This window comes from Gallinula chloropus (genome assembly GCF_964237585.1).
Source record: "Gallinula chloropus genome assembly, chromosome: 2".
Lineage (NCBI taxonomy): Eukaryota > Metazoa > Chordata > Aves > Gruiformes > Rallidae > Gallinula > Gallinula chloropus.
This window is the reverse complement of record NC_140086.1, coordinates 37851998-37877837: the sequence shown is the minus strand read 5'-3', so window position 1 is coordinate 37877837 and position 25840 is coordinate 37851998. Positions and strand designations below refer to the sequence as shown.

Sequence of the window (25840 nt, the reverse complement as noted above, 5' to 3'; positions counted from 1 at the left end):
ACCACTGGGGTGTTCGATATTATTTACTGAAGACCAAAGACCCAAGACCTCTGACACAAGACACCTGTAGTTTCCTTTGGGCATTTGCTCTAAAACCAGAAGATTTCCATTCTGGTCTATTCTTCAAGACAAAAATGCTTGGTTTTCCCTGCTCACTTTTTGTACTGCACTCTAAAGACTGTGCAATATGATACGGTGCATCTATGAAAAATGATACATTATTATTCACCTCTTAAGTGCAAGAATTCCAGCACTGAAGTATAGCTATCCATTATTTAAAAAAAAAAAAAAGGAAAAGAGAGGGGAGGAGCTATCACCTACTCTTCAGCTGCGTAAGTTATGCGAAAAGATGCACTGTCTGGTGGTAATTTGAATTTGAAAAGCATCGGACACTGTGAATCTCAATTAAATTTATGGATCATAGTTTAATTTTCATTTATTTGTGTTTGGTTTTGAAAATTCGTTGTGTTATTACAAGAGGACATGGAGCTTGTTTGTACTCCTGGGAAATCAGACATGCGAACAGCATCATGCTCTTTTTTCCCTCTCTTTCTTTTTTAATTCAAAATACCTTTTGAAATTAAAAATAGACAAATGCAGAAAGCTCTCATTTCGACCATTTGAGACCTCCTTCTGTGTGGTCTCTAGTGACAGCTTTATGATTTATTTAATCATGCAATAGAAAGGAGGTGAGAGAGAAAGGCATTTTGCTCTCAGACTCCTATTTGCATAAAAATTATTTTCTTCTCCATGCATAGTGAGGTGGCTGTTTAGACAGTTTATGTGTCTTTATCTTTCATGTGAGATATGAGGTCGCTGACCCTTTTTCTTTCTGTGAGATAAGCCCCTGAAAGCCAAATACAAAAATTACATGGAATAACTCTAATAATAATTTATAATAAAATATAAATCTGCATGACTGTCATCATAAACATAATTGATCATAACATAAATATAATTGGGGACATCAATATATTAGATGACATAAATATAATTTATTTTCCAGCTATTATAATAGAATGCATTGATAGGGATTTCTTTTTTTTTTTTCAGAAACAAAGAGAGGCCAGTTCCACCTATTAATTCCCCAAATTTTCTTTGTCTGGGGGCTGCTACCCTCTAAGAAATTGTATTGATGTGTCAGGAAACTTCCTCCAGAGTGCAGGAGAGCGTATGCCCAGGGCTTCAGCACCAAGGAGTGCAGCCCATAGTTGCACAGATTTCCTGGTCTAAGAAGGGGTGGAGGGAGATAACTTAGCATGAACAAAATAGACAATTCCACAGTAGAGAGACGCATCCTGCTCCAGGGAGAGCTGAAATCAAAAGTATAGTCACTGCAGGCTACTTCTGCATCTGATGGAGACCAAGAGGCATCTCCAGTGAGAGACAGCTCACCAGCTGCTGCTGGTTCTCACTTGGCACCTCTTCACATTTGCCTGCTGTGAGTGACATCACCCTTGAGTCAGGTGCCTCTGCTTGAGTGTCTAAAGGTGGGGGTGAAGTGAACCTGAGCCTCTGCTGGTGACAACCGAGAGCGAATTATTAAAACACAGGGAGCGGAAATAAGACCGCTGAGCTGCCCTGCCACCATGGGGAGTAATGTGTTAGTGGGGGGTGACAGAGACATTAATAAGCAGCCCTTTCCAGTGCGTGGGAGAAATAGGTCTTGGAGTCCAAACCTTAGAAACTCTGTGTGTGATGGGTTACAGAAGGAGCTGAAACAAGCCTTCAGTGAGTCTTAAATTGTCTTCTTGTGTTCAGTCTTGGGAGACAGGATAAGTGAGCTAGGAAGAATATATATTTTGTGTGTTAGACTTCAGAAGCTCATTCACCCATCGGGCATTTCAGGATTCAGGCATGTGGTTTTTTGCTCCTTATACCTGAAAGATGCTACCAATGGCATATAGGCGTGGAGCTTTGGGCGTATGAAGAGTGATGTGTATATTTTATACATGCTTGTGACATCTAACTGTTGGACTGGTGCACCCAAAGGGCCATATGGCCCTTTAGGCTCTTGGAAATCTGACTTTTAAATATGCATTGACTCCTCTTTAGTAGTAAGATTAGTTTGCAGGAATGCTGAGCATCTATCACTTGTAACTATGCAAATGCCCAATACTGCCAGCTAACAAGTCAGGTACATAAACCCCTCTTGCTGCCCAGCTTTAAGCAGCCAAATGGGAAAAGCTGGCCTAAGCTCTGACCCTTGTGCAGACTTCTGGCAGCTAGAGAAAATCATGTGTATTGAGAAGAGTAAAACCAGTTTCTGGGAAGTCTGTCCTTAAACATGTCTTCACCTGCAGAACCACTCCCTCCCTTGGTTTGTGATAAAGGAATCCCAAAAATCAGTGGTGACAGGTATTTTATAACAAAACTTATTTGTGTTGTCACTACAGGAAGGCAAATCCCCACATACCCTACATCTTCTCAAATTACTTCAGTCTGTTTAAAATACACAGGGCAATGGATGCATAAGGAAAAGTTTGTTCATGTTTTTCCCCTGATCAGAATTTTTGTAGGCAACATCTCTCATGCAGAGACACCATATGAATTTATGAGATTTTGTAGAAGTCTTGTGTTCACCTGGGCATCTGATTATCCAGTTTATTTCACCCAAGGTGAAGTACTGGACCCTATATTCTGTTGCTCAAGTTCCCTGTCAGAGAAGCGGCTCTCTGTGGCATTTAGTTTGAAAGGAAATGCAAGTTAATCATCCACAAACAGCATTCTCACCTAATATCCCTTTGCTGCCAGTAAGTACAGTGTTTTAATTCCATGAGGATATAATCAGGACTGAGCTGTTTGGGGAGACAAATACTAATGGAGTGGCCTATGTTAATTGTGTTTCATTAGTTTTTAAATTTTCTATTACTTGCTTGCAACCTTAGGCCATCTGCCAGAATTACCATAGGGCCAGTCCTCTCTGTATTCATGTACTGTAGTTCTCTTTGCCCTGCTGCTGAACACTTCAGTTACAGCGGGTGATCTTTCAAATATTTCTCCATGAGACAGCTTTAAATCGCATGTCAGAGAGGTCAGTGCTTAGCTAAGTTTTAGCCCACCGGTTGTCATGTCAATACACAGACAACACAGACAAAATAAGATCATTTAAAGCCAAAATAAGCCTGAGAGACACCATGCTGTGCACATTGCCCATGTAGGGCTGCTTTTCCACCGATCTATAAAAGATTCCGTCCCACGTTTTAGCACAGTGCTGCTCTGGAACGGCTGTACTAGCGTGGTGGTGGTATGTATGTAATGATTTCCCTTCTCCTCTCCAAACTGGAAACTCAGTCCTGTCAATCTGCTCAGGTAAGGAAGCTTAGTCACCCTCCTCAAGCCAGCTGCTCCAAGAGAGGGGATTGTTTGCCCAAGACAAGGCAGTCTTGCAATGTTAAGCAAGGGTCTCCCTTCCCTCTGGCCCACCCAACAGCCTTCCCACAATGTGCTCCCAGAGCAGGATGAGAAGTTTGTTAGCACCAGCAGCAGACACAGCCCAGGCAGCTCTCTCCCAGGAAGCCAGCTGCTGCTCTGACGGCTCTCTGCTCCCTGCAACACCTGTGTTTAGCGCTAACAAAAGATCTGGGAATGCAGGGAGCAAAAGTCAACTGGATTATTTATCATCTAGGTCAGGATATACTTGTACTGTATCTTTTTTTAGGTAGAAAACTGGATAGGTTTATTTATGTACAGTTAAAAAATCTGCAAGGTTTGACTGGATGAAAAATGGGTCATCTGTCCTCCATTAAGTTGAGCTTTTTTGTAGGAGACCCATGAATTAGCCAGTCTTAAAGCTCAAACTAAATTTTGTTTGAAGCTTCTTCCTAAACTTCTCTCTTAAATTTCACTTGGGAAAAAAAAAAAAAAAAAAAAAGCAAGCCTGTAGCTGAAGCACAGGGCAAATGTTAGATGCAAGAATCTCAGTTAATGGCACAAAAATCCTACCTTTGCTTCTCTGTAATTTGACTCGGTGAGATGGGACTCCGTTATAGGGGCCAGGTCTGAGGCCACTCAGGCTGATGTTTAGTTGGGTGGTAAATTCTGCCTGTAAACTTCTGTTTTGTATCTTGACTTTCTGCTTCAGGTGGGATTATTTTTTTCCCTTGGTTTAGCAAATACCTGCAGAGAAAATCAGGAAAGTCTTGACTGCTTCTATTTTAACACCTCTCTCTCCCTTGCTTCTGACAATTTTCTGAGTGATTCAGAGGCAACAGTGATGAGTCGTGAGGGCAATGTATTAAGACCAGCTTTCAGACAACAGTTTCTCATAATTAATATGAGTGGCAAATACTTCACCTGAAGTTTTGCCTCCAATAGTCTGCTCTGTGATTTGTCTGGTGAGTCATAGATACCATCTGATTTATGTATATTTCATTTTTTTTCAGCCCATTACTAACAAAAGGACCTCCACAGCGACAATGTGGACAAAATTATTTCTCCTGTTCAAACTAATACAAAGCCAGGCTCGCCTAGGCATTGTCTTTCTGTGACCAACTCATTTAAATACTGAAATCCACCTCCACTCGACCTCCTTGTCCAAGGGGTACTCCTCGAGCTCATAGTTAAGGCTTTCAGAAAGGCAAATGGAATGTACACAAAAAATATTTCTTAATCACAGGTGAACTGTCGTTGTTTTACATCAGATTATGGTAGATTTATGTCACAACAACACAACCCATCTGTTTGTAAAGTATTTGGTTAGTTATCATCCTCCTGCCTTGAGACAGTTCAGGCTTTGAGTGCAGCTGTATGTTCGTCAATGGAAAGCAGTGCTTGCAACCTCGTTACCGTTACAGAGAGATCCTCTGGCTGAAAATCCCACTGGCAGTAATTAGTAAACTGAGTCCTTGTGTTTGGATATTGTATCATGCGACTTCTAGGCTTTCCTGACTTGTGAGCAGGCCAGGGGCTGGATCGTAGCCCCAGGCAGGGTTAGGTGCTCCCCTACCCACTGTTTGACATGGGATTACAGGTGGGGTGGCTGCCTGTACAGCCAAAATGAAACAGAGGGAGGGAAAAACCAAAAATTAAACAAAAAAACACAGCAATGACAGCAAGGGAGAGAGACATCTCAAACACATTGTCTTTCATCCCTTCTCAGGTGAGATACATTCCTGACATCTTTACAATAATCTTCAAGTAACTAAGTAAGAGACCAGGGCCTACTTCAGAAAACCTGTTGCCCCAGGCTGTTGGCCAATGGAGACAGACAGGTGCCGCACTGTTCAAACCACGCTGCAGGTGTCCAACATGGATGTCACACCTTCGTGCAGAGAACAAGGATTTCACACTCTCTGTCCTGGAGACTAAGTGATCTGAATTTCTCATTGTTGTTTTTAATTTATAAATTGTGTGCATGATTTAGAAAAGCTGTCTGAGCCTCTCTCAACTGCCGAAGGTGGTGATCAAAACACAGGCCCGGTCTCCTAGAGCGCTCCTGGCTCAGCACTTCTGCACACAGAAGAGGCTGTTCCTCATGACGAAACACTTGCTGTTTGCCTCTCTCTATTACAAAAGGCCTTACTGAGGAAAGGCAGTTGTTTTCCCCCAACAATGACAGCGAACCTTTAGAACATTTGGCACCAGATTTAATTCTTAAAATACAATAAATTTTGTATTTATTCACAATTTCATCATTTAATTTTATAAAATAAATTTATTTGTTTGTTGGGTTTTTTTTTTAATGGTGCCTTCCCAGATGCAGGTCAGTTCCAAGCTTGTCTCTGGTGACAGTTGCCTGTGATATGTGCTCTGTACTCCATAACAACCTAGTCAATAAATGTGATTGAGGCTTTAAGAGCAGTATTTATCACTGATTCCTTGGACTTCACCTGGGAGCAGTCTGAGATGGGCAGAAGGAAGTTTGATTTAATATCTTGTTCATCAGTTGGCCGAGCACTGTGCAAGCAAGGCAGCATTACTAATGGGTGAACAGAGAGGTGATAAAACAGATGCTTCTCCTGAAAGTCACGGTGCTGCTCACTGAGCATTGGATTGTTGGAGTAAGGTCATGTCTTAGCTACCAGCTTCAGTTTCTGTGGCAAACAAAGACCTGGAAAAATTAGCATATTACAGAAAAGGAGCAGCACCAATAAGTGATGAGAGAAAAATGGTTTGACTTTGGCCATGACTTTCTTTTCTGTTACACAGTGGCTTTAAAGAATGGCAGCCTGTTGCTTTAGCTGATGTTACAGCTTTTTCTCTTGCATCTCCATCAGGGTGTTTTCATCTCTCAGAGAAGGTGTGCTGTGTCCACAGCACACACATGCCACCCTCCCCCAGCCCCCCATATTTACAATGACCCAACTTAGTCAGTCATTCACAATGCGAGCAGCAGTCCAAGTCCCAAAGCACGCTATGTGTCTACACACCTCACAGCTATGCAGGCTCCGTTATCTGATCCTGTGAATGGAGCTCCAGGGTGAGTCACAGTCTGAACTGGCACTCTGTCTCATTCATTGGATTTACAAAAAATACCATTTGCAGAGGAAGAAAATGCTTTCATTTACAACAGCCCATATTACTCAAAGGAAAGACTTACATGACAAACATGACGTTAAACCATTGCTAGGTTTGCTACTTCTCTCTGAAACGTAATAATGAAGTTTATTTGACATGGACCAGATGGGTTACTGCCAAAAGAAAAGTTCTTGGAAGGTATTTACTTCACATTTAACTTGATGATCTGAAGTGATATCTACTTGTCTGATGAATCAGAGATTAGAGGAAGAAGGGGGAACTGGTAGCTGTGAGTAGCTTCCTGGCGCTGGTGGCCAGTGCACACCACTTCTACAGCCTCTCAAGGTGATCCTTCCTTTGCTAGACAGTCCTCCAGTGGGGCTGGAAGGGAGCAGAAATGATAGATGACTGACTGATCAGGAGGTCCTCAAAAACTTCTCTGTGAGAGGGACAATGTGTGGCTAGATCAAGAAAGGATGTTCTGCTCACACAGTCTCAATCTCAATCTGTTTGTAAGACTCTCCTCCTGGGTTTTCTTCATTTTTCTGGACAGTGGTGGGACTAGGTTCTATGCAGGTCTGTAGTTAATCACTCTCAATGAGAAGTAATGCCAGTGAGGAGCAGCAATGGGAGAAATGTTAAATAACATCATTTCTGGCTTTTTTGTTTGAGTCATGACAAAGACAGGTGACGTAAATAAGGAAATGGTATTTCCTTTGTCCCCAGTAACAGTTTGAAGAAAGCTGCTCTCTCACACCATTCTCCAATAATGTTTCCACCCCTGGTTCAGGTGCCTGGACCTCCACGCCCCATGGGAGATGCGCAGATCCTATACCAAATTAAGCTCGCTGGGCTGTTTTCCTCCAAACTGTGTTTGGTCTCTGTACGGTCATTGTGTAAAACATTGGATTAGACATTAACCACCTAATGTTAATCGTAATATAACGAAAATCTGTTGAAAAAAAAAGGCATTTCCTCCTAATAGACTTTTAAATTTCATTACTGACCGCTACTGAGAGCGACATACCTAGTGCCGTGACCGATGGAGCTTATCTCTGCGTGTTATTTTATCTGTCACTGTATGCATTTCTGTGGCAGGTAATTGTAGCAATTATTTCAGAGAGCATTCTGCTGGCTCCCACTAATAAAAAGAAAAGATCCGTGCAAAATAAGCAGCCTCTTCGCTTGAAACAATATTGTTGTGATATATGTGACAGCTGCCAGGTGTTATGCTGAAGGAGCTAGACTGCATAAAAATATGAAAACAAAATGCTTGAACTAAAGTTTAAACTATTTAAAAATAACCTGTTGTGCTCCCTTTGTTTCCGCTGCCTGGAAGTGCTGAGTGCCAGAAGTGTAACACTTGACATTTGAGGCAGACAAACATAGCCTACAGATTCTGTGATGGCTTTGCGACCAGCTAGCATTTTTCTAATCATGCCTGTTCTTGTCAACACTGGGGGTTGTTTCTAAAGAAGCCAGATAAAATATGGGAATTAGCTTTAATTTCTCGCTCATTTTCTGAGGCTACAGAAACCATAGAAGCAATAAGCTTGTATTTTTCACTGCTGCTCCCTCCAAGACCCACATTTTTCCAGCTCTCCTGCTGGATCAAGCGGAGACAGCAAAGGCATTGGGTACTTTTGCATGCCTCTAAGGCTGTAGATCCATTTTTTTCCTCTGGCAGCAAAGGTGATGTAAGAGTCTCTTGCCAAATGGCCCTGCTTCTTATTTCTGCCCAGATGCTACCACTTTCAAAGCGTTTGTGCTGAGACAGCTGTTTGCTGGACTGTGTTGGAATCAAATAATTCAAATGGTCTGGGTATAAAAGTCTCTTCCTTAGTCTCAAAAAACCAACAACAACAACAAAAAAAAATGTTATTTGTGTGATATTCTCATTCTCAGCACAGCCCTGCAAACAGCTGCAGCAATGCAAATGGACAGCAAACCATGCAGGACCTGAAGCAGGAAGAGGTGGATGGGGTGCCGAGGGGCAGGAGCTGCCTTGGTTAGCATTGTTGCTCCAGAAAACACTCTTATAGCCACACAAGGAGTTATTTGTAACCAGCCAGCCTATCCATGTGCACAGTTGTAACAAATAATCCCCTTTCCTAGTGCATACTGACTTCTAGCAAGCCACATGCATTCTTTGCTCGCTCATCTTAAATGTAGATCTTTCTTATTAACATAGTCAAAACTGAGTCCATGATTCCACAAGATATATATTCTACTGTAAATACAGTTTTGGAGAATTCAGGTCAGAAATAACATACTTGGGTGACACAAAGTGTTCAACTCCTACCAATTCAGTAGGCAGAACCCTATTCAAAAAATGTGAGGAGGTCATTTTTGCTTTGCCAGTAAAGGCATAATCTATTCTCCTGCAGCCAGCATAAAACAGTAACCTCTTTTTTTCTTCTTCTTCTGATTAATTATAAAAAATTAGTGTGCTCAATCTGGATAAAATATACTGGTGTGTGTGATCTACAGCCCTGGGGGAAACAACCATTTCGGCCCTTATTTCTCTTACTTCTCACACCTCATGAGAGGGCCATAATAGCAAGGGTTTTTCTATGTCCTACCTTATCAGAAGTCATCAAAAATAAGCAAAAAGTTGCCAAAACAAAAACCAAACAGAAGATGACTATGAAGACATTTCACCTTTCTTATCCACTTCCTAAATTTAAGAGTTGTTACTGATCCAGTAAAATGTAATATGTGAAGTTCTCAATGCCCATCAAGTGGCTTTCTGATATGCTGAAGTATTTGGCTGGAATCTGTCCTGTGTAAGTATTTAAAAGACAGACCTAGTCTAACCCAGTCACCAAGAATGTCTCCAGAGTCAGTAGAGAGAAAGAAGTACCTCCAGAGAGCAACCCACCCTACAGACACTTCTTTTAGGATGGGACAAACCACCCTCTGGTGGTGCCTTCCTCTCATTACTCCCATTAGAGGGGATGAATGCAATTAGCTTGAGTGGATAGCTTACTTCTGGATGACTGAAGTTTGGTAACACAAATCCCAGTCTTTGTATGTAAAGGCTGCCAAGATTAATGGTGGCAAAGCAGAAAACAGTGTGTAGAGTACACTGTGTTTCAAATATCTCGAAGGCCTAGAATGCCTATTTTTTCCCCCAGCATAAATAGGATAACTGCCAGGACCTCATAAATGAAAACATTATGACAAAGCCATCCCACTCACCTCTTTTCTCCCCTCCACACCCTTTACAAGCACCTCATACAGATCTAAGTAGTGCTCTGCTTAAGGAAGCAAATGCTGAAAGATGCTGAATACTTGCAACTTTGATATAACTCATCAGGCTAAGCTCTGGGATCCTTCTACTGTTTATTCATGCAAATTCTAGTGTGCCAGATGCTGAGGAGTGCTGAACGGCTGCTCAGTGGGAGTTGTGGTTGCTCAGCACCTTCAAAGAACTGGCGTGCAAACTCCAGCCTGGACCTTGCTTATTGGAAAAACAAATCCAGCCATCAGTCATGCAGGGTGTGCTTCCCTCCCTGCTTCATGAGTTGCCCTGGTGAAAATTTCTGGTGCTTATTGAAAGCATCATCTGATGTCACTCAACACCACAGGGGAAAATATAAATCAAAGTGTAAGTATTCAGCACTCTCTCAGCATTGGCCTAATGTGATTAATGTAATCTGAGGTAAACACTTCAGTTAGTCCTGATTACTGCTAGAGACTTGAGGTTGGGACTTGTTATTCTAGGTAATGTGGAAAACAAGCCCTACCCATGAGATCTCCAAGACTTGACAAGGGTTACCTAATAGCGATGGACAGATGCAATGAAGTGTTGAATCTGAACCATCTGAAACGTGTGTGGCAAGGGCCGTGCCGTGCTCAGCAGAAAGCTCTTCTCTGGCAGCTGGGCAGGGCTGCGGCAACAGGGCGAGCGGGGTGATGCGGGCTGAGATTGCCAGAACCTATGGAAAGGTTGGATGCCCAAATCCCATTCACACTGAGAACCTACTTCTGCTTTCTACAGTTCAGAATCACCTCCTGGTTCAAAAGAGTTGATTTCTGAAATCTTTGTCTCAGACAATCCTGGCACGTTACGTGCTTCGTAACGTGGACAGAGTTGATGGTCTCTGGCCTGACATGAGGATAGCACACCGCTGTCACAGGGGTGAAAACACAAGTCTAAACACCGGGGAATTGCACTATTATGAGTGCTGTGCTTGCTTCACTCCTGCCTGGGTGTGATGGCAAACGACTGCTCTTGGAGAGGCACATGGAGGTATTGCAGACTGGCAGCCTGCTGAGTCCAGCGAGGTGCAGGGAGTAAAGCTTCATCCAGCCAGACCCGGTGGGAATATGCTGGAGCTCTGACATTGTTTTGCTGACACAGGAAGATGTCATCACAGCAGAATATGAAGGAGTTAACACATTATGAAATGCAGTTTTGGCAGTGATGCAGACAAAGATTGTTTTGTTTGAAATGCAGTACCAGCAGTGTTGGTTAACATGGTAATGCGGTCACCTTGCCAGTCTAAGCCATTACAGTGTGGGTTTTTTCTTTTAGCTTGTTAGGTCCAAATCCTATGAAATCAGGTTTTTAACCTTGATAGATAGAACCATAGATAGTTCTTTGCTTCAAAGTCAATGATTGAATGTACATTTCTGAATAGTGGCTGGTTGGAATAGCAAGTGGAAGTGCTAAAGGAAGCCCATGTTGCGCAGGAAGAGCAATGACAAAGTACCAGCGTGGTTTTCAGTAATAAAGAATAAAAATGCAGGAAATTGTTTTTCAACCACTTGCCAGTTCTATTCCTTTGCAGGGTGAGAAGCAAGGAGGGCTGTCCCATGCCTACTTACACACACTCCTGTGGGCTTGGTGCACAAAATTACACAAGCAATTTCAAAACGTCTCCTAGCTAGTCCAGGCACTCCGGTTATCCTTCCGAAAATAAAAGGCAAAATTTTCAACATCACAGACGACTAATAAACCACCTACGCTCCTGCATCTACTGAGCTCAAGAGAGCACAGAATCCCTTACGACTCAGAAAGTCTAGCCATGGCTTTACTGCTGATACCTGACTTTTGTAATCGGGTTGAAAGGTTTCAGTTCAGTGCTTTCCAGGGCTGAGAGGCAGCTCTTTCTAACTGGGACTCCATCAGCTGCCTGCCATTCCGGCTGAAGATCTCACCCCATGGGCCCAATTCTTTATAATACTTTGCATAAGCCTGGGAGACGACCTTTCTCACCAGCATTGCTGGAAATGGACTTCTGAAATTAAGTAGGCAGCTCTTTCTCCAAGATTTCCCACCATACTTGTGCTCTTGTTACAGTCCTCAACAAAGTTAGGAAGCAAAAGCCATATTCTTCTGCAAGATCCTTGTCCAAAAAAATCCTTTCTGAGCCCTGCATTTTGTGGTGAGCAGCAGTGAGACCCTTGCTTTGAAAATAGGAATCTCAGTCAAAAATAACTCTACTTTTCAAATATTAAAGCAGATTCTTAGATAGTATTTCACTGGCACAAGTAGGGCTATGCTAGTCTAGAGCAACTTGAGCATCTGGCTCTAAAAAAAAAAAAAAAAGAAACACCAAAGTAAAAAGAGCAATGAATTCTTTATCAGGTATAAAGAAATAGGGAACTACTTTTTTCATACGTCCATGAGGTCCTGTCTGTTGGTGTCACGGCACTTGAAGAGGTCGTAACTGGAATGAAGCCCAGGAGCCAGTTTATACTTAACATACCATTAGTTCTTACTAATTCCTGCGGAATGCTTTAAGAATTTACAAACACTGCTTAGGAAAATCATCCGTCCCGTGCTTCAGTTCCTCACAAGCATCCCTGCTTCATTGTTTGTTCCTGGATATGTCTGTTAGCATCACTACTTTGATAGATTTCCATTTTAGGACAGTATTATAAATGGTTGAGATGTGTTCATATTCAGAGGATGCTGCGCTCTCATTTTCCCTCTACCAAGTAACACCTTGATAACAAATAATTGTCCTGAGATCATGCTGAAGTTCACAAAATAAGGTGAAACCGTTCACAAGGGAGGCTGACAACGTTGCCTATTTTCATTTTAAGAATGTAAAATAATGTACATGCATATCTAGCAATATAGAGGGGGGAAATATCTTGTATATTGCACATCAAATTGGGATTTTAATGATGAAGACACAAGGCATCCCTTAGCTACAAAGTCACCCATTTTTGTACATTTTATCTTTAATAGGATTTCTGATACACAAAGCTGGTTTTCGTTCTCTGCCAAAGGGACCTCAAAACACTGGCACTAGTAAAAGTATTTCTGTGTATCATATTGGCCTGTTAAATATTCATATAATTAAAAAAAAATAGTAATAATTCCTGGGACTAACAACTACAGCATATCATATCATGTCCAGATTCCTGCCCCCCCCCCTTTTTTTAAGAGTAAATGTGGAATACCTGTACAAACAAAAGCAGAATTTGGCCTGGGATATAAGCACAAGCTTGTATCTCTGCATTATTTATTTCCTGTTCCTGGGCTGAGTGAAATTGAAGTGAAATAAATATTAAAAGACTTTAAAGACAAAAAAAAAAAAAAATCAGGAAAAAAAAGCCCCAAACAACACATTCAAGGCAGATTTCATGACAGCAGAACAAGTATCATTTTGAGTGGCAATGCACTGACAATGACTATTGGCTTTGGTCCACATCAATCTGGAGGCCCAGCTACGCAAGCCAAGCTGGCTCAGGATCCCTTCTAAACAGGCAGTTATCACCTTCGGTGCAATAATATTCCAGAGGTCCAAATCAGGACTAAACCCTTTGCACAGGTGCAACACACTCACCCAGCATAATCCTTCCTCTGCCATTATCCAGGGCAAAAGTCCCTCCAACTTCTCTGGCGTTAGAAGTCTGGCTGGCCTCCCCAAATGTTTGTGGTCCCCGCCTTTCCCCCCCTTTCCTGCTTCATTTTGGTTTTCTGTGTGTTGTGGAATCTTGAGGATTTCAATGCAATTGATCTTTTCCTCTTCCATTTGTCAACCTTTCCCTCCTTTACAGATTGGTTCTGAACCGGCCCCTCAAGGGCGCGTGGAGGAAACTCCCCTGAGCAATGAGAGGGGTGACGAGCCGGCTCGTCATGTCTTCTCCTTCTCCTGGTTGAACTCACTGAATGAATGATGACTCACTCTGGCTGGCTTCTGGTGTGCTTCTCCTCCGAGGGACTGAGAGCGCAGGCAGCCTGGCTGCAGTCAACAAAGAAACCGGCCTGGAAAGGGACATCCGAGCAGGTTTCGTTCCCAGAAATTCAGTTGACCTCCACATCGTACCCGACCCTTGAGACGACAAGAGTCCTGAGAGGGATGGGACATGGGGACAAATTGTTATACTGTATCGTACTCAGAGTGTTTTCCAAGAATGTATTGTTTCCAAGGGGAAAATAACATCACTACAGCTGCAGGCAAAGCACCGCTGATGTTTTGTTATTTACTTTTTGGTGTGTCCCCGTGTAGGTGTAAATGCTTCACCAGTGTTGTTAGCTAAACTGCTGGTAAGATACTCACTAGTAGCATCCTTTGCCAACACAACGTTTCTCCTCAGCACCTTCCTGCGTCCCCCTCCTCAGTGCTGGTGACTTCAGTGTCACTAGGGTGCCCTTGGGACCCCCAGCTTGGGGCTGTGTCTGCGCACCCCCCTGCAGACACTCGTGGTCCCCAGGGTGCCAGTGCGTCCCCAGCTGCGGGGGCTGAACGTGGGAGGGCAGGGGGAAGCTGCTGTTTCTTCCTTCGTGCTTGTTCTTCCTGCTAAGTCACAACAGAAAATGCTCCCATAAACAGGTTAGGGAGGGTGCCCAGCAGCAGAGATGAGGGAGACACACATGCCAAAAACACTCTCCAAGCCCCCACACATGGATGAGGGACACAGCTCTGACTGTGCTGAGCAGACATTAGAGTGCTGCCCGTGTCTGTCCAGCCGTATTCTGTGTCTGTGCCCTCTCAGCCATCTGTGTGTGTAGGAAAAGTGACATGAAACCAGAATGTGGTGAGGTGGTCAGAGGTGTTCACTCAGGGTTTAGCCCCCCCAAGGTGCACTGTATAAAAGGTGGGTGTTGAATGCCCTGTTCCACATGCATGGCAGGTGTTGAGCCATCTAATGAAACCAAATCTGTGTCTTAAAAGAAGCTCTACAAGTTGTACTGAAGGTGACACTGCGAGTTTTGTCACTGGGGACAGGGTGTCAACACTCAGTAGTGTTTGAGAGAGACTGGGAGGCTGCTGGGAGTGTTTGGTGTTGCAGGGGACCAGGTGTCCAGCTCTGCACTGGGGTCAAGTGTGGGTCTCTCCAGGGGCCACGAGCCAGCCCCCAAACACAATGCACCCCTTGGGCAGGGGACTGTGTGGGGCCATAGCGCTGGGTATGCCTATGGCCGTGGGGTTGGTGAGCTGGCAGAGCAGGAAAGCAACGCCTGGGGTCGGTCCGGGTCCCGGCCACCCGATGCCCCAGGGCCGAGTCACATTTACCCGCGCTTGTATCTGCTTCCCCTGCTGCTACTGCGGGAGAAGTTGTGGAGGGCTGCACGGCGGGCTCCGTGCAGAGCTCTGAGACCCGCACAGCCCTGAGCGACCGCCGCTCTGCACCGCACTGCCTCCGGCTGCTGGAGCAGCTTTTCCCAGGGATGTGCTCTGGGCTGAGGGATTTCCTATTTTCTCCCGGTCACCCTGGAGGATTTCCTTCAGTTCCTCCCGGGAAGCTTCTCCAGACGCACCGCCACCTCCCCAGCGCTCCTGGGAGAGGGACCCGGCTTGGGCACCGCCGCCGGGACGAGGGGAGCAGAAGCAGGGAGGAGCCTGCCCTTTCGGGCTGCAGGGAGGATGAGCAGAGCTAGAAAGAAACCACAGAAGAGATGCGGGACAGCCTCACGCGTGTCCCATGCCTGCGCTCTTGGCAGGAGGAGGCTGCCCGGTCCCGTTCCCGGCGGCAGAAGCCGGGGACCCACCTCGGAGTGCTGCTGAGCTGTGAGTCAGCGGTGCTGGGGGCCGCGGACCGGCCCCCGACACCCTCCGTGGTCCCCGGGAGCAACCTGTGCCGAGGGCGGCAGCGTGGGGCAGCCCCTGCCCAGCGCCCGGGGCCAGCGACACGTCGGGGCGCTCTCAGGGAGGGGGGTCCCCGGCGCGGGGATGGGAAAAACATCCCCGGGGTTTATTTAAGGCTCCCCGCGGCTCTGTGTGTCCGCGGCAGTGGGTGCCCCCGCCTCCCCCTCCCCATCCCGCCCCAGTAAGCGCTGAGGGAGGCGGAGCTGCCCTCGGGCGTCTAGGCAAGAAAGTCTATCAAGCCATCGTTACTTTGCAGCTTTTATTAAAAATATAAATATTAAACATTCTCTTACACAACAAAATCGACCGAGCGCTGAAAAGATGTTTTATTGTGAAAATGTTTACAGGAAAAAAAGTGGATTTAAAGTAGCTTACAGAGATTCCCCCTCCCACCTCCCTGCCCCCAGCAGAAAAGTTATCTGTCTTCTTGGCACCATTTCTTCCAATGCTCACACATCCCTACGTAGCGATGGCACTAGAATAACTGGGAAATGGAGAAATAAATAAAGGTAGGGGAGGTTACGAACGACACTCGTGTTTCTGCACTTGGTACACGGTTGTGCATGCTAGTCAAGGGACAGAGGCTGTTCGGAATACACCCTTCTAGGTTTAAAGCTATATAAAAATAAAGAGATGACATCAGAGCAGCACTATGGTACATCGGACGGTGTAATTACTCTTGTGCTAACTGCGGAATCTCTTTGGCAAGGCGGGGAGGGGCCGTTTCATTTCCCGATTATCTCCATCAGTTTCCTGTTGCTGTGGGCTTGCTGCGCTAGCTGCTCGGCTCGGGCCATCTCCAAGACTTCTCTCAGGAGGTGGAAAGTCAGATCCAGAGAAATAGGGGGCTCCTCGGACCGCTTCTCCCTCTCCACGGCCTCGCCCTCGGCTTCGCCCTCCTCGGGGCTCTCCAGCGAGCGCTCGGGCAGCTGCTGCAGCTGTTGCACCGCCGCCCGGAAAAAGTTGTTGGCGGGGGCTTCGGGCTGTAGGTGGCTGGTGCTGCTGGGAGAGGTGGAGAAAGAGCCAACGGGTCTCTTGTTGAGGTTGCCCAGGCGGAGGAAATACTCTTCTCCCATGCGGAGCAGGACGGGCAGAGTTTGCTGCTGCTGCTGCTGGAAGAAATCTGGCTGGTGCAGAGCCCCGTGGGCGGCTACCGGGCTCTTGCTGAGAGCTCTGCACTCCTGGCAGGGCAGGAGGGCGACCAGCAGAATTCCCGTGGAGACCAGCAGCGGGATCTTCATGGTCGGGGCCCAAACCTGCGGGGGCAGACGGGGGGCGGAGAGGGAGGAGGGTGGGGGGGTTACACAGCCGAGCCGCGGCGGCGGGGAGGGCAGCGTGGGGCCGCGGAGGGGGCGCCCCCGCTGCCGCTGTCCCGGTGCTGAAACGCGCAGCTCCTCCGCGCCCCTCCGCGCCCCACCGCGCCCCATCGCGCCCCGCACACCGCGGGACGGCCGCGCTCAGCCCCGTCCCGTCCGTCCCCCGCCGTCGAGGCGGCCGCCCCCCCACCCCTCGCGGAACAGCCCCGCTGCGCCCGCACAGCGTCTTCCGGGGACCAGGCTGGGCTGAGACCCCCGCGGAGAAAGTCCGTGCGTGTGCGCGGACCCGCGCGTCTTCACCCACCCGGGGAGGGGGGGGCGAGGGAGCGGGGGGTGCCCGTGGCGGGGCGGCTGTCCCCGAGCGCTGCGCGGTGCGAGCGCTCCGCTCCCCCGCGCCTCCTCGCTCCCTGCCCGGCCGGGGGAGCTCCCCGCCTCCCGCGGGACGCGGGGGACGCTCAGCCCCCCGCAGAGCAGAGCAGCACGGCGCAGGGCAGCGCAACCCGCTCCGCACCCGGGCGCGGCCCCGCACCTACCTGGGGCGGCGGCGGCGGCAGGGCAGGGCGGGCGGTGGCGGGGCTCGGCGGTGCCCGGCGTGCCTTCCCTCTCGCTCTCCCTCGGAGCCGGCTCCCGGCGAACTTGGGATCAGATTTGGTCCTAATCAGAGCCGGGGCGCGGGATTTTTATAGCTTAGACCCTCTCCTGGAATCACGCAGAACTTGCCTAATAAGCTGACGCTCTCCTGACAGCCCGATTGCGTGCCCCGATCCACTGCTGAATAAATCATGGGGGCCCGTCGGAGCGGCGATGGGCCGAGTTTCGCTATCGCAACCCCAAATCTCACGTCCAATTATATCAACAGATATTTATCGCCTCTGCGGTGACGTCAGCCGGGCCGGGGGCCGGGGAGCGGGGTGCCCCCCCCCCCCCCCCCCCACCACCCCATTGACAAAAATACTTGAATGAGATTTCCTAGCGAGAGCGTACTATGGGAGGTCACTCCGGGGAAACTTTCCACTCGCGGGGAGGGACCCGACCCGCCCGAGACCCGGGCAGCTCCCCGGGGCCGTGTCCTTCCCTCAGCCCCGGTGCTCCCCAGCCCTCCGCCACCTCCGGGCCCGTCCGCACGGGGCGGCTGCGGTAGCTCGGCGAGGGAGGCTCCGCGGGGCGCGGGTTTTGCATCGATCCCGTCTCGGCTCGGCGCCCCCGGGAAGCGCGGGCCGGGGCAGCGCTGCCCCCCCCTGCAAAGCGGGCAGGAGCGCAGACGGGCCCCGTGGGGCAGGGCAGCTGCCGGGGCCGCGGGTTCCCTCCCGGCACCGCAGACTCCGTCGCCCGGAGCCCCTTCCAGCAGGAGAGGGGGCGGAAAGATCCCGAGAGGAGGCGGGGAGGGCCGGGGGTGCCGCTGCCGGGGCCGCCCCGGGAGCATCTTGTCCGGGCACGGACAGCAGCCCGGACACCGCTCCGCCCGCTCCTCCTCCCCTGCCCCCTCCAGCACGGCCGCCTGCTCCTCCCGGCCCTGCCTCCGCGCTGCCAGCTCCCACTCCTTCGTTCTGGCCCTCGCTTCCCTCCATTGTCTTCCCACTTCTCGCGTGGAGGCAGCAACTGCTCTTTTTTTTTTATCTTTTCCCTTTTTTTTTGTCGCCCTCCTCGACTCCACCAGCTGATCTCCCCGACCTCTCCAACCCCATGGCCCTGTGCCTCGCTGTTTGCCCTCCTCAGCCAGGGTGAGGACAACACCCTCCAGAGTGTCCTAATCCCACACTGAACTCCCTTGGAAGTGCTGTCTGGACTACATTCTGTTTGCAAGCTCCAGACCACGTTCCACCAATGTCTCCAGCTGGGTTTCTTAAGCTTCTCATCTCCTCTTCCAGGAGGCAGCGCTACCTATAGAAACAACTCCTGCCCAGCAGTCATTCCATGTGCATTCCTCAGTTTCTGCATCCCATCAGCTTTGCCACTGCATCTCAGTCCTGCTTCTCCACTGCCTCGGTTGCAACATCAATCATGTCCTTCCCTTTAAATTGGAAAATTTTACATACAGGCTGCTGGTGTTACCCTTACAGACTGTAAATGCACTTGTGTGTCTCCCATCGCAGCAAGGAGCTACAACAGACCCCAGCAGGTGGTCGTGTGCCACCGATGCTAAATTGTTGATAAATCTCAAATCCATTTCCTTAATAAAATAAGAAAAGTTCAAACAACTTCACGTACGAGTTTGGCCACGGCCCGATTCTGAGCACCTCCTCAGGGATGCTACACACTTTAATTTTTGTTACAGCTGCCTCCAGCCTCGGACGCTGTTGGTGAAGTGCCAAAGAGTCAGATCTTGTGCATCATAAAGAAACAAATGGAAAAAACAAGTAGTAATACCAGAGATTTATCTCTGCATTATCTCTGTTAGCTCAGGCATTCATGAACTGAAATGCGTATTACAACGAAAAACAGAACAGAATAGATTGTGTAGATCGCTGCAGCAGAAGCTATTTGTATGCTTTTAAAGCATGTCAGCACGGCTTTCAGTGAGAACAACAAGAGGTTCAGGGAGGCAGGAGCTAAGTTCAGTCAGTTGGTGGGAAATGGAAGTGGCACTTACTAAACTCAGACCCTCCAGGTGTGCCCTGTGGTGGGCTTCATCCCAGTGTCTCTACTTTTAGGCTTAATATACTTTTAAAGGAGATGAAAGTCATTAAAATAATGTGATCATGAATGTAAAGAAGGAAGTGTTTTGATCAAAATAAATTTTTAGTGTCATGGGTGAGATCTAAATGAGACCTAGAGGTGCATGTCTCCAAAAGACTGCTACCAGCGGGAGCTGGCTCAGATTATTTGATAGGTTTTCTTGTAATTTCCAATAGTATTGAGGTCTCTTTAGGCAGAAGGGTTTGACCCTTGAAGAAATTTGGTGATAACAAATACAGGAGTGGGTTAGGAGAGCCCCTGCAATTTTCACAAGAGCTGTACAACCTGCCAGGTTCTTCTCCCCTTTCTCAGCTCTGAGCAGGGTCTGTGGTGTCTCACATGTGCTTGTTTGTAATCCAGTGTGGTCACATATACTCCTCTTTCCCCACAGACCCTGAGGGATGTGTGAGAGGGCTGGCAACAGTCTGAATGCAGCAAAAACTGTGAGACATTCGAATGCCTGGATAACGAGGAATATAAAGCACCACAGAAACCCAAAGCAAAGAGTACTTCCCTCTGCACTTCGAGTGCAGAACTGACTGCCTAGGAACACAGAAGTCCTTTCTCTAGTCGCTGGTTTTGAGCAAAGTCTCAGCTGTTGCTCCTGAAGGAGGTCACAGCAGAAGAAACCCTGGGCTCCCACCGAAGGGGTGGAAGGGAAGGACGAGGCAGCCACCAGGTGTACCGAGAGCGGAGTTTTATGTTTGGTGATGGAGTTTGAGATTAGCATACCCTTCATGAGAAGGGTATTCATATTTGACTCATTCTGCAAACATCAGTGGCAAACAGAAACTTCACGGTGAATCACAAAACAACCTTGCCTAGAAATAACAGGTGGCAGCGAGGCCCATCTCCCCTCCGCTGCCCCGGGCTGGGTGCACCCACCCTTTCCCCTGGGTGATCGGAAACTTGGGCACCTACTGAAAGGCAATTGCAGCTCCTCTGAGGGAGCTGATGCCCAGAGCATGATACATCCCATCACAGAATAGCACCTTCAGGCTCCGGGAGAAGCTCACCTCCTTCTCTTGTCTATAAAGGGAATGCAGACAGCTACCTTAGCCTCGCCGCTGAATTTTTAGACAGCTAATGTGAGGCAAGAAGAATCCCCTCCTCACTGATTGACCACAGCAGAGAGATCACAGTTCTGAAAATAGCCACACGGAAAGGATGATGTTAAACTGAGGGCATGGCTCTTATCCCAGGTATTTTTGAAGATGTCCAACTACAAACATGGAAGAAAGCACACTAGATGGAGATCGGCTTTCTACCACGGTGCAGTATTTCGTTATCACCCCAGACTTTGTCAGGAGGTAGTAAGGGTTTCTAGTATTGTTGCATTCAGCAGACATTTCCACATCATCCCACATAAACCCCTTCATGTGATCACTGTCATTACTTGATCCCTGTGATAGCTCTCTCTCATCTGATCTTACGTTCTGTGACTATTTCAGGTGACCTCAGTGCATGTCACCTGCTCTGAGGTGCCAGGAATCATACACCAACACATGTATTCCTTACATTTCCATTTCACCTTTTGGTACTCCTGATACTAAGAAATCTAAATCTGACAGTCACAAAAGTTATGGATTCCAGGGCAATCCAGAGAAAAAGAAAAAAACCCACAAAACCAGACTGTCACTGTGCCTGAAGGTGATTTTAGGAACGAAATACCTTTGCCTATTACTCCTCAGCAGACTGAATTTGCTAGACTAATCAAAGAGAACTTCAATTAAATTGAGTTATAAAAATCAATAAAAATAATAAATAAATTAAATACGAAAGAGTATGTTCTAGGTCAGGATGAAGAACAGAGCTGGCAAAGAGCTGCCCTTTCTTCTGGTCCCAGAAGTCTTCCAAATTCCCTCATTCAGTTTTAATTTCTCTATCAGTTTTTCAATGACCTCACTCCAGGAAGGGAGTCACATGCTCCCGTCACAGGGAGTTTCTGTGGTACGTCTCACCATCACATCAGGGCTCCACCCGCGATTTATAACAGGTTTTCCTACAGTCCCATGAGAGAAAGAGAGATGGAGGAAAGCACCTTCATTTCCCAAACTTTCCAGTGGGGAAAACCAACATAGATTTACCCAGTACCCCTAAAGTTCTGTGTATGAGGCACGAGCGAACCTTGCATTTTCCAAGACCAAGTTCATAAGGTCAACCAGAGGAGTGTTTTCCTTCATGACTTAATGTTCCCACTCTTGATCCCAGGCGGCTGCCCACTAGACACAATTTTATGGGCTTGGGGGTCCCAGCAGGATGAAGAATTCCTCAGGGATATCCTCTCGGTTCCACCATGTCTGGGAAGAACACAGCCGTTCACAGCAGCTCACACACGGGTGGATTTGCAGGGATGGTTTTCCTCCCAAAGCCTGACCCCCCAGCTGAGCAGGGGCCAGCCCACACCACTCAGGAATCTCAAGCATGGACCTTCTGCCCCAGGGAGAGCCTTCCCTGTGCCCAAAGCCGCACCCCATCCCTGGGGGTGGGGGGTGGGGGTGGGGATATTCCCACCAGCACATGTAACACAGAGAGGAGCTGTATTCGTACCCTCTTGGGCATCACCAAAAAGCACTTTAGGAGGCATCACAGCCTCATTCTCTCCTTCTGAACAGACAAGGGAAGCTGCAGATGCAGGCTGGGAGAGGCGTGCAGGCAGTAAGGGCTGTGCCTCTCTCCTCCTGACAGCCCTCATCCAGGGAGGCAACAGCTGACCTTTATATTTACCTCACAAGACTTGTCAGTTTCTATTCTTGCTCTTGAATAAGGGCTGGAGAAAGCTGCATGGGTACATGTGTGAAGCCTCTGTGCCATTAATGATAATGCCGAAGGAATTAATCTCACTATTATTGGTAGCAACAAGGAAATCTATCAAACAAGCATTCCCTGAGACCACCAAGCAGCCAGTATTGCTGGTTGCCTCACTGTCTGGGTATATTTGGCCATGAGAGACATTTTCTTGTTTAGCCGAGTGTCCGATCTGTCCGTCTGCCTTCGGCACAGACTGGGGCAAGGACCAGGGTTTGGGTTTGTATCCTACACACACCTGGAACCACCCACTGACATGGCCAGGTTCACCCCAGTTGGCAGTGGCAGAGACAAGGACACACACGGCCTGTATGGGCAGAGGGGTACGGGCTCCGGTGGGTGGCACAGGGGATGCCAATCCAGAGGAGAGCAGCCTTCAGGCACATGGGCTGCCAGCCAAGGGGACATCAAGGTGATCTGGGAGGTTGGAACCCAGAGCTGTCCCTTTACTCGGCTCTGAGAAGGAATCCCACAAGGCTGTGACCGTATCCCTGATGGCTGCTTGCAGGCCTGTTCCAGGGAGTCTGTGAGGAACCATCCACCGAAGGCCAAGAGCAGACGAGAGCCTGTCTGTGTGACTAGGATGTCCCAATGGAAAGGGCCGCTGAGACGTGGTGGCTCCAGCCATCAGACACACCACTGGCGCCAGGGACCGGGCCTTGCTCTCATCACAGGCAGCGCCGTGCCTGCCGTCAGCCGTTCGCATCAACAACAGTGCTTAGCTGGTTCAGCTCTAGAGCTGTAGCCACGTGTCAAGCACAGGGAGGCCGCACTGCTGGCGTGGCGGGTCTGAGCGCTGCTGTGGGAGTCCAGAGAAAGGTGTGAGCACAGCTGGGCTGGCACAGCTCTGCATCCTGGCAGAAGCCATTTGAGCCAACCTCTGGGGCTGTGTTTCTTCAGTGGCCAACCCACTGCTCTCCCAGTGGAGGGGGAAACAGGAAAAATCATTGATTTTGAGTCGGCAGAAAGCAAAACCTTCGCTTAGCTGCAAAGACACCAGGATTTCCTTCCTAACGTAAGACATGATACCCTCACACGTAAAGGGAGCCAGACAGGGAAGTGAAAACTGAGTAGAGAGGGAAAATGATCTGTGCAATTTAAAGGAGGTTTGTGACACCTGGGGCAACTCCTGCTCCTGGAATCCTGTTACAGCTTCAACTGTTGTAAAAAAAAAAAAAAGAAAAGAAAAAAGTAAAAAGAAGAGGAGAGGAGAGGAGAGGAGAGGAGAGGAGAGGAGAGGAGAGGAGAGGAGAGGAGAGGAGAGGAGAGGAGAGGAGAGGAGAGGAGAGGAGAGGAGAGGAGAGGAGAGGAGAGGAGAGGAGAGGAGAGGAGAGGAGAGGAGAGGAGAGGAGAGGAGAGGAGAGGAGAGGAGAGGAGGAGAAGGAAAGGGAAAGGGAAAGGGAAAGGGAAAGGGAAAGGGAAAGGGAAAGGGAAAGGGAAAGGGAAAGGGAAAGGGAAAGGGAAAGGGAAAGGGAAAGGGAAAGGAAGGGAAAGAAAAAGAAAGAAAAGAAAAATAAAAGAGAATAAAAAGAAAAGAAAAAAGAGAAAAGAAAAGAAAAGAAAAGAAAAGAAAAGAAAAGAAAAGAAAAGAAAAGAAAAGAAAAGAAAAGAAAAGAAAAGAAAAGAAAAGAAAAGAAAAGAAAAGAAAAGAAAAGAAAAGAAAAGAAAAGAAAAGAAAAGAAAAGAAAAGAAAAGAAAAGAAAGAAAAGAAAAGAAAAGAGAAGAGAAGAGAAGAGAAAAGAAAAGAAAAGAAAAGAAAAGAAAAGAAAAGAAAAGAAAAGAAAAGAAAAGAAAAGAAAAGAAAAGAAAAGAAAAGAAAAGAAAAGAAAAGAAAAGAAAAGAAAAGAAAAGAAAAGAAAAGAAAAGAAAAGAAAAGAAAAGAGAAAAGAAAAAAGAAAAGAGAAGAAGAAGCCTAAAGACATTGCCCAGCTATACTGTCAGAGCTGAGAACCCCCAAATAAACAACAGAAGAGCTGAAAATGTAACCTTCTTTAAAAATCTCATGATTCTCAAAACAGTCTCAGTATCTGGGGGACAAGGAGATGGAGGAAACACAATTTTGGAATACTCAAGGCTAGAGACGTTATAACTGCCTTCTCACTCCTTTCAAGTGAGGAAAATGGGAAGAAATGCAAACACACTCTCTGTCTTGAATGGCTGGGCAATGGGCTATATATAGAACCCGCTCTGTCCTACTTAAGTTATGACTAATGCTAAACAATTAGAAATTCAGATGTCTGCATATTTGAAGGAGCAAACATCTCTAATGCACCATTTGCTGTTCATTAAAAAATGGAAGAATCAAAGTCTCTCTAAGCTCCGACTCGTCAACAGGTGCGTGTTGCTGGAAGTGGAGCCCCATGAGGCTAATTGCAAGGGATAATGAACAAGATGAGGCGTTTCTTGGAAAAATAGCTTCTTGTCTTTATAATGTCCACACCCATGCCAAAGACTGCAAATTCTTCAGGGAAGGGACTTTCTTTTTTGTTCCATGCCTGCCTGGTGTCTAGCACTGCGGCACCTAGTCTGTGACTAGGAATCCTAAGTGCTACTGCAATTCAAGCCGTACATTATAGTAAACAGTGGTGGTAAATTAGCTGGGAACAGGAAGGTGGTTCTCATCAGCATCTCTGATGTACAGGACCAACAAGCACTACTCTAAGCTGGAGGCCAACAGAGTTTTATTTGAAAATACTTCATTTTTATGAGGAGAAGACAATGCTCCTACAAACCTGCAGTTTACTCTCAGGAATTTGGCAGGGCTTTTATCTGGTTCCTCTAATTCAGGGCTGCAGTGTCTGGAAGCACTGGAGTAGGTTTTGATATATCCAAGATGAAAGGTGAAGGAATCAGAAAGCACAAATCATGCCACTCAATAAAAGGAAGAAATGATCCGTCTCCACCAGACAAAACCTCCAGGTTTCTCAGCCGTCCCCGTTCTCACTCTGGGTTGCTGTTACTGCAAAGCAGGCTCTTAATGAATTTACTCACTGGATGGTTTCCTCCATCTCTCTTCTGCTTTGTCATCGTTACGATGCGATGGTGGGGGCGATGGATGGTGCTGCCACACACACACATCATCATAAATTACTGGTTTTTTTAGCAAAGGAGGATGAATTTAGTCTGGAAGGAAACACTGGCTTTATTCTTAACTCCCGATGCTGAGAGGGCAAAGGCAAGCAGCAATGAAGGTATTGCAGCTGCTGCTCTACAACCAGAAGCTTCCAGCAAACTTCAAAGCAGGTATAGCTTTTTGCCTTGAGGGCATCGTAACACCCCCTTCATTCCAGGCTAGTGGCTATGAAAATTAGGTTAAATGAATAAGGTTTTGGTCTCCTTCACCAGGAAAAAGCAGTGTCAGTGGCCTGACATCAGGCCACTTGATAAGAAGCAGATCCCAAACCACTTGGCAAATATTATCACTGGAGTTAATGCAGTTAATGAATAGCCATATATAACTAGGGGTTTTTTTTAGCACCGAAATGCATTTCTGTACTGAGATTGTCCAACACCACCCAGAATCAAAGC

General features: G+C 47.3%; 2 protein-coding genes across 2 annotated transcripts in view; one reads left to right on the top strand and one right to left on the bottom strand.

Moving 5' to 3' along the window:
* The window catches only part of TRIM55 (tripartite motif containing 55), a 39611-nt gene extending 25730 nt beyond the window's left edge, over window positions 1-13881 (top strand). The window contains exon 10 of the mRNA XM_084280587.1: window positions 13480-13881. Within this exon, the coding sequence (XP_084136713.1) occupies window positions 13480-13599 (120 nt within the window). The 3' untranslated portion in view covers window positions 13600-13881. The remainder of the gene's footprint in view (window positions 1-13479) is intronic.
* A 2356-nt stretch (window positions 13882-16237) lies between these two features.
* Window positions 16238-16753, bottom strand: CRH (corticotropin releasing hormone; the record flags this gene model as incomplete). Its single annotated transcript, XM_084260237.1, has 1 exon — window positions 16238-16753. One exon carries the CDS (start codon window positions 16751-16753, stop codon window positions 16238-16240), a length of 516 nt encoding a protein of 171 aa, XP_084116363.1.
* Between the last annotated feature and the right edge of the window lie 9087 nt (window positions 16754-25840).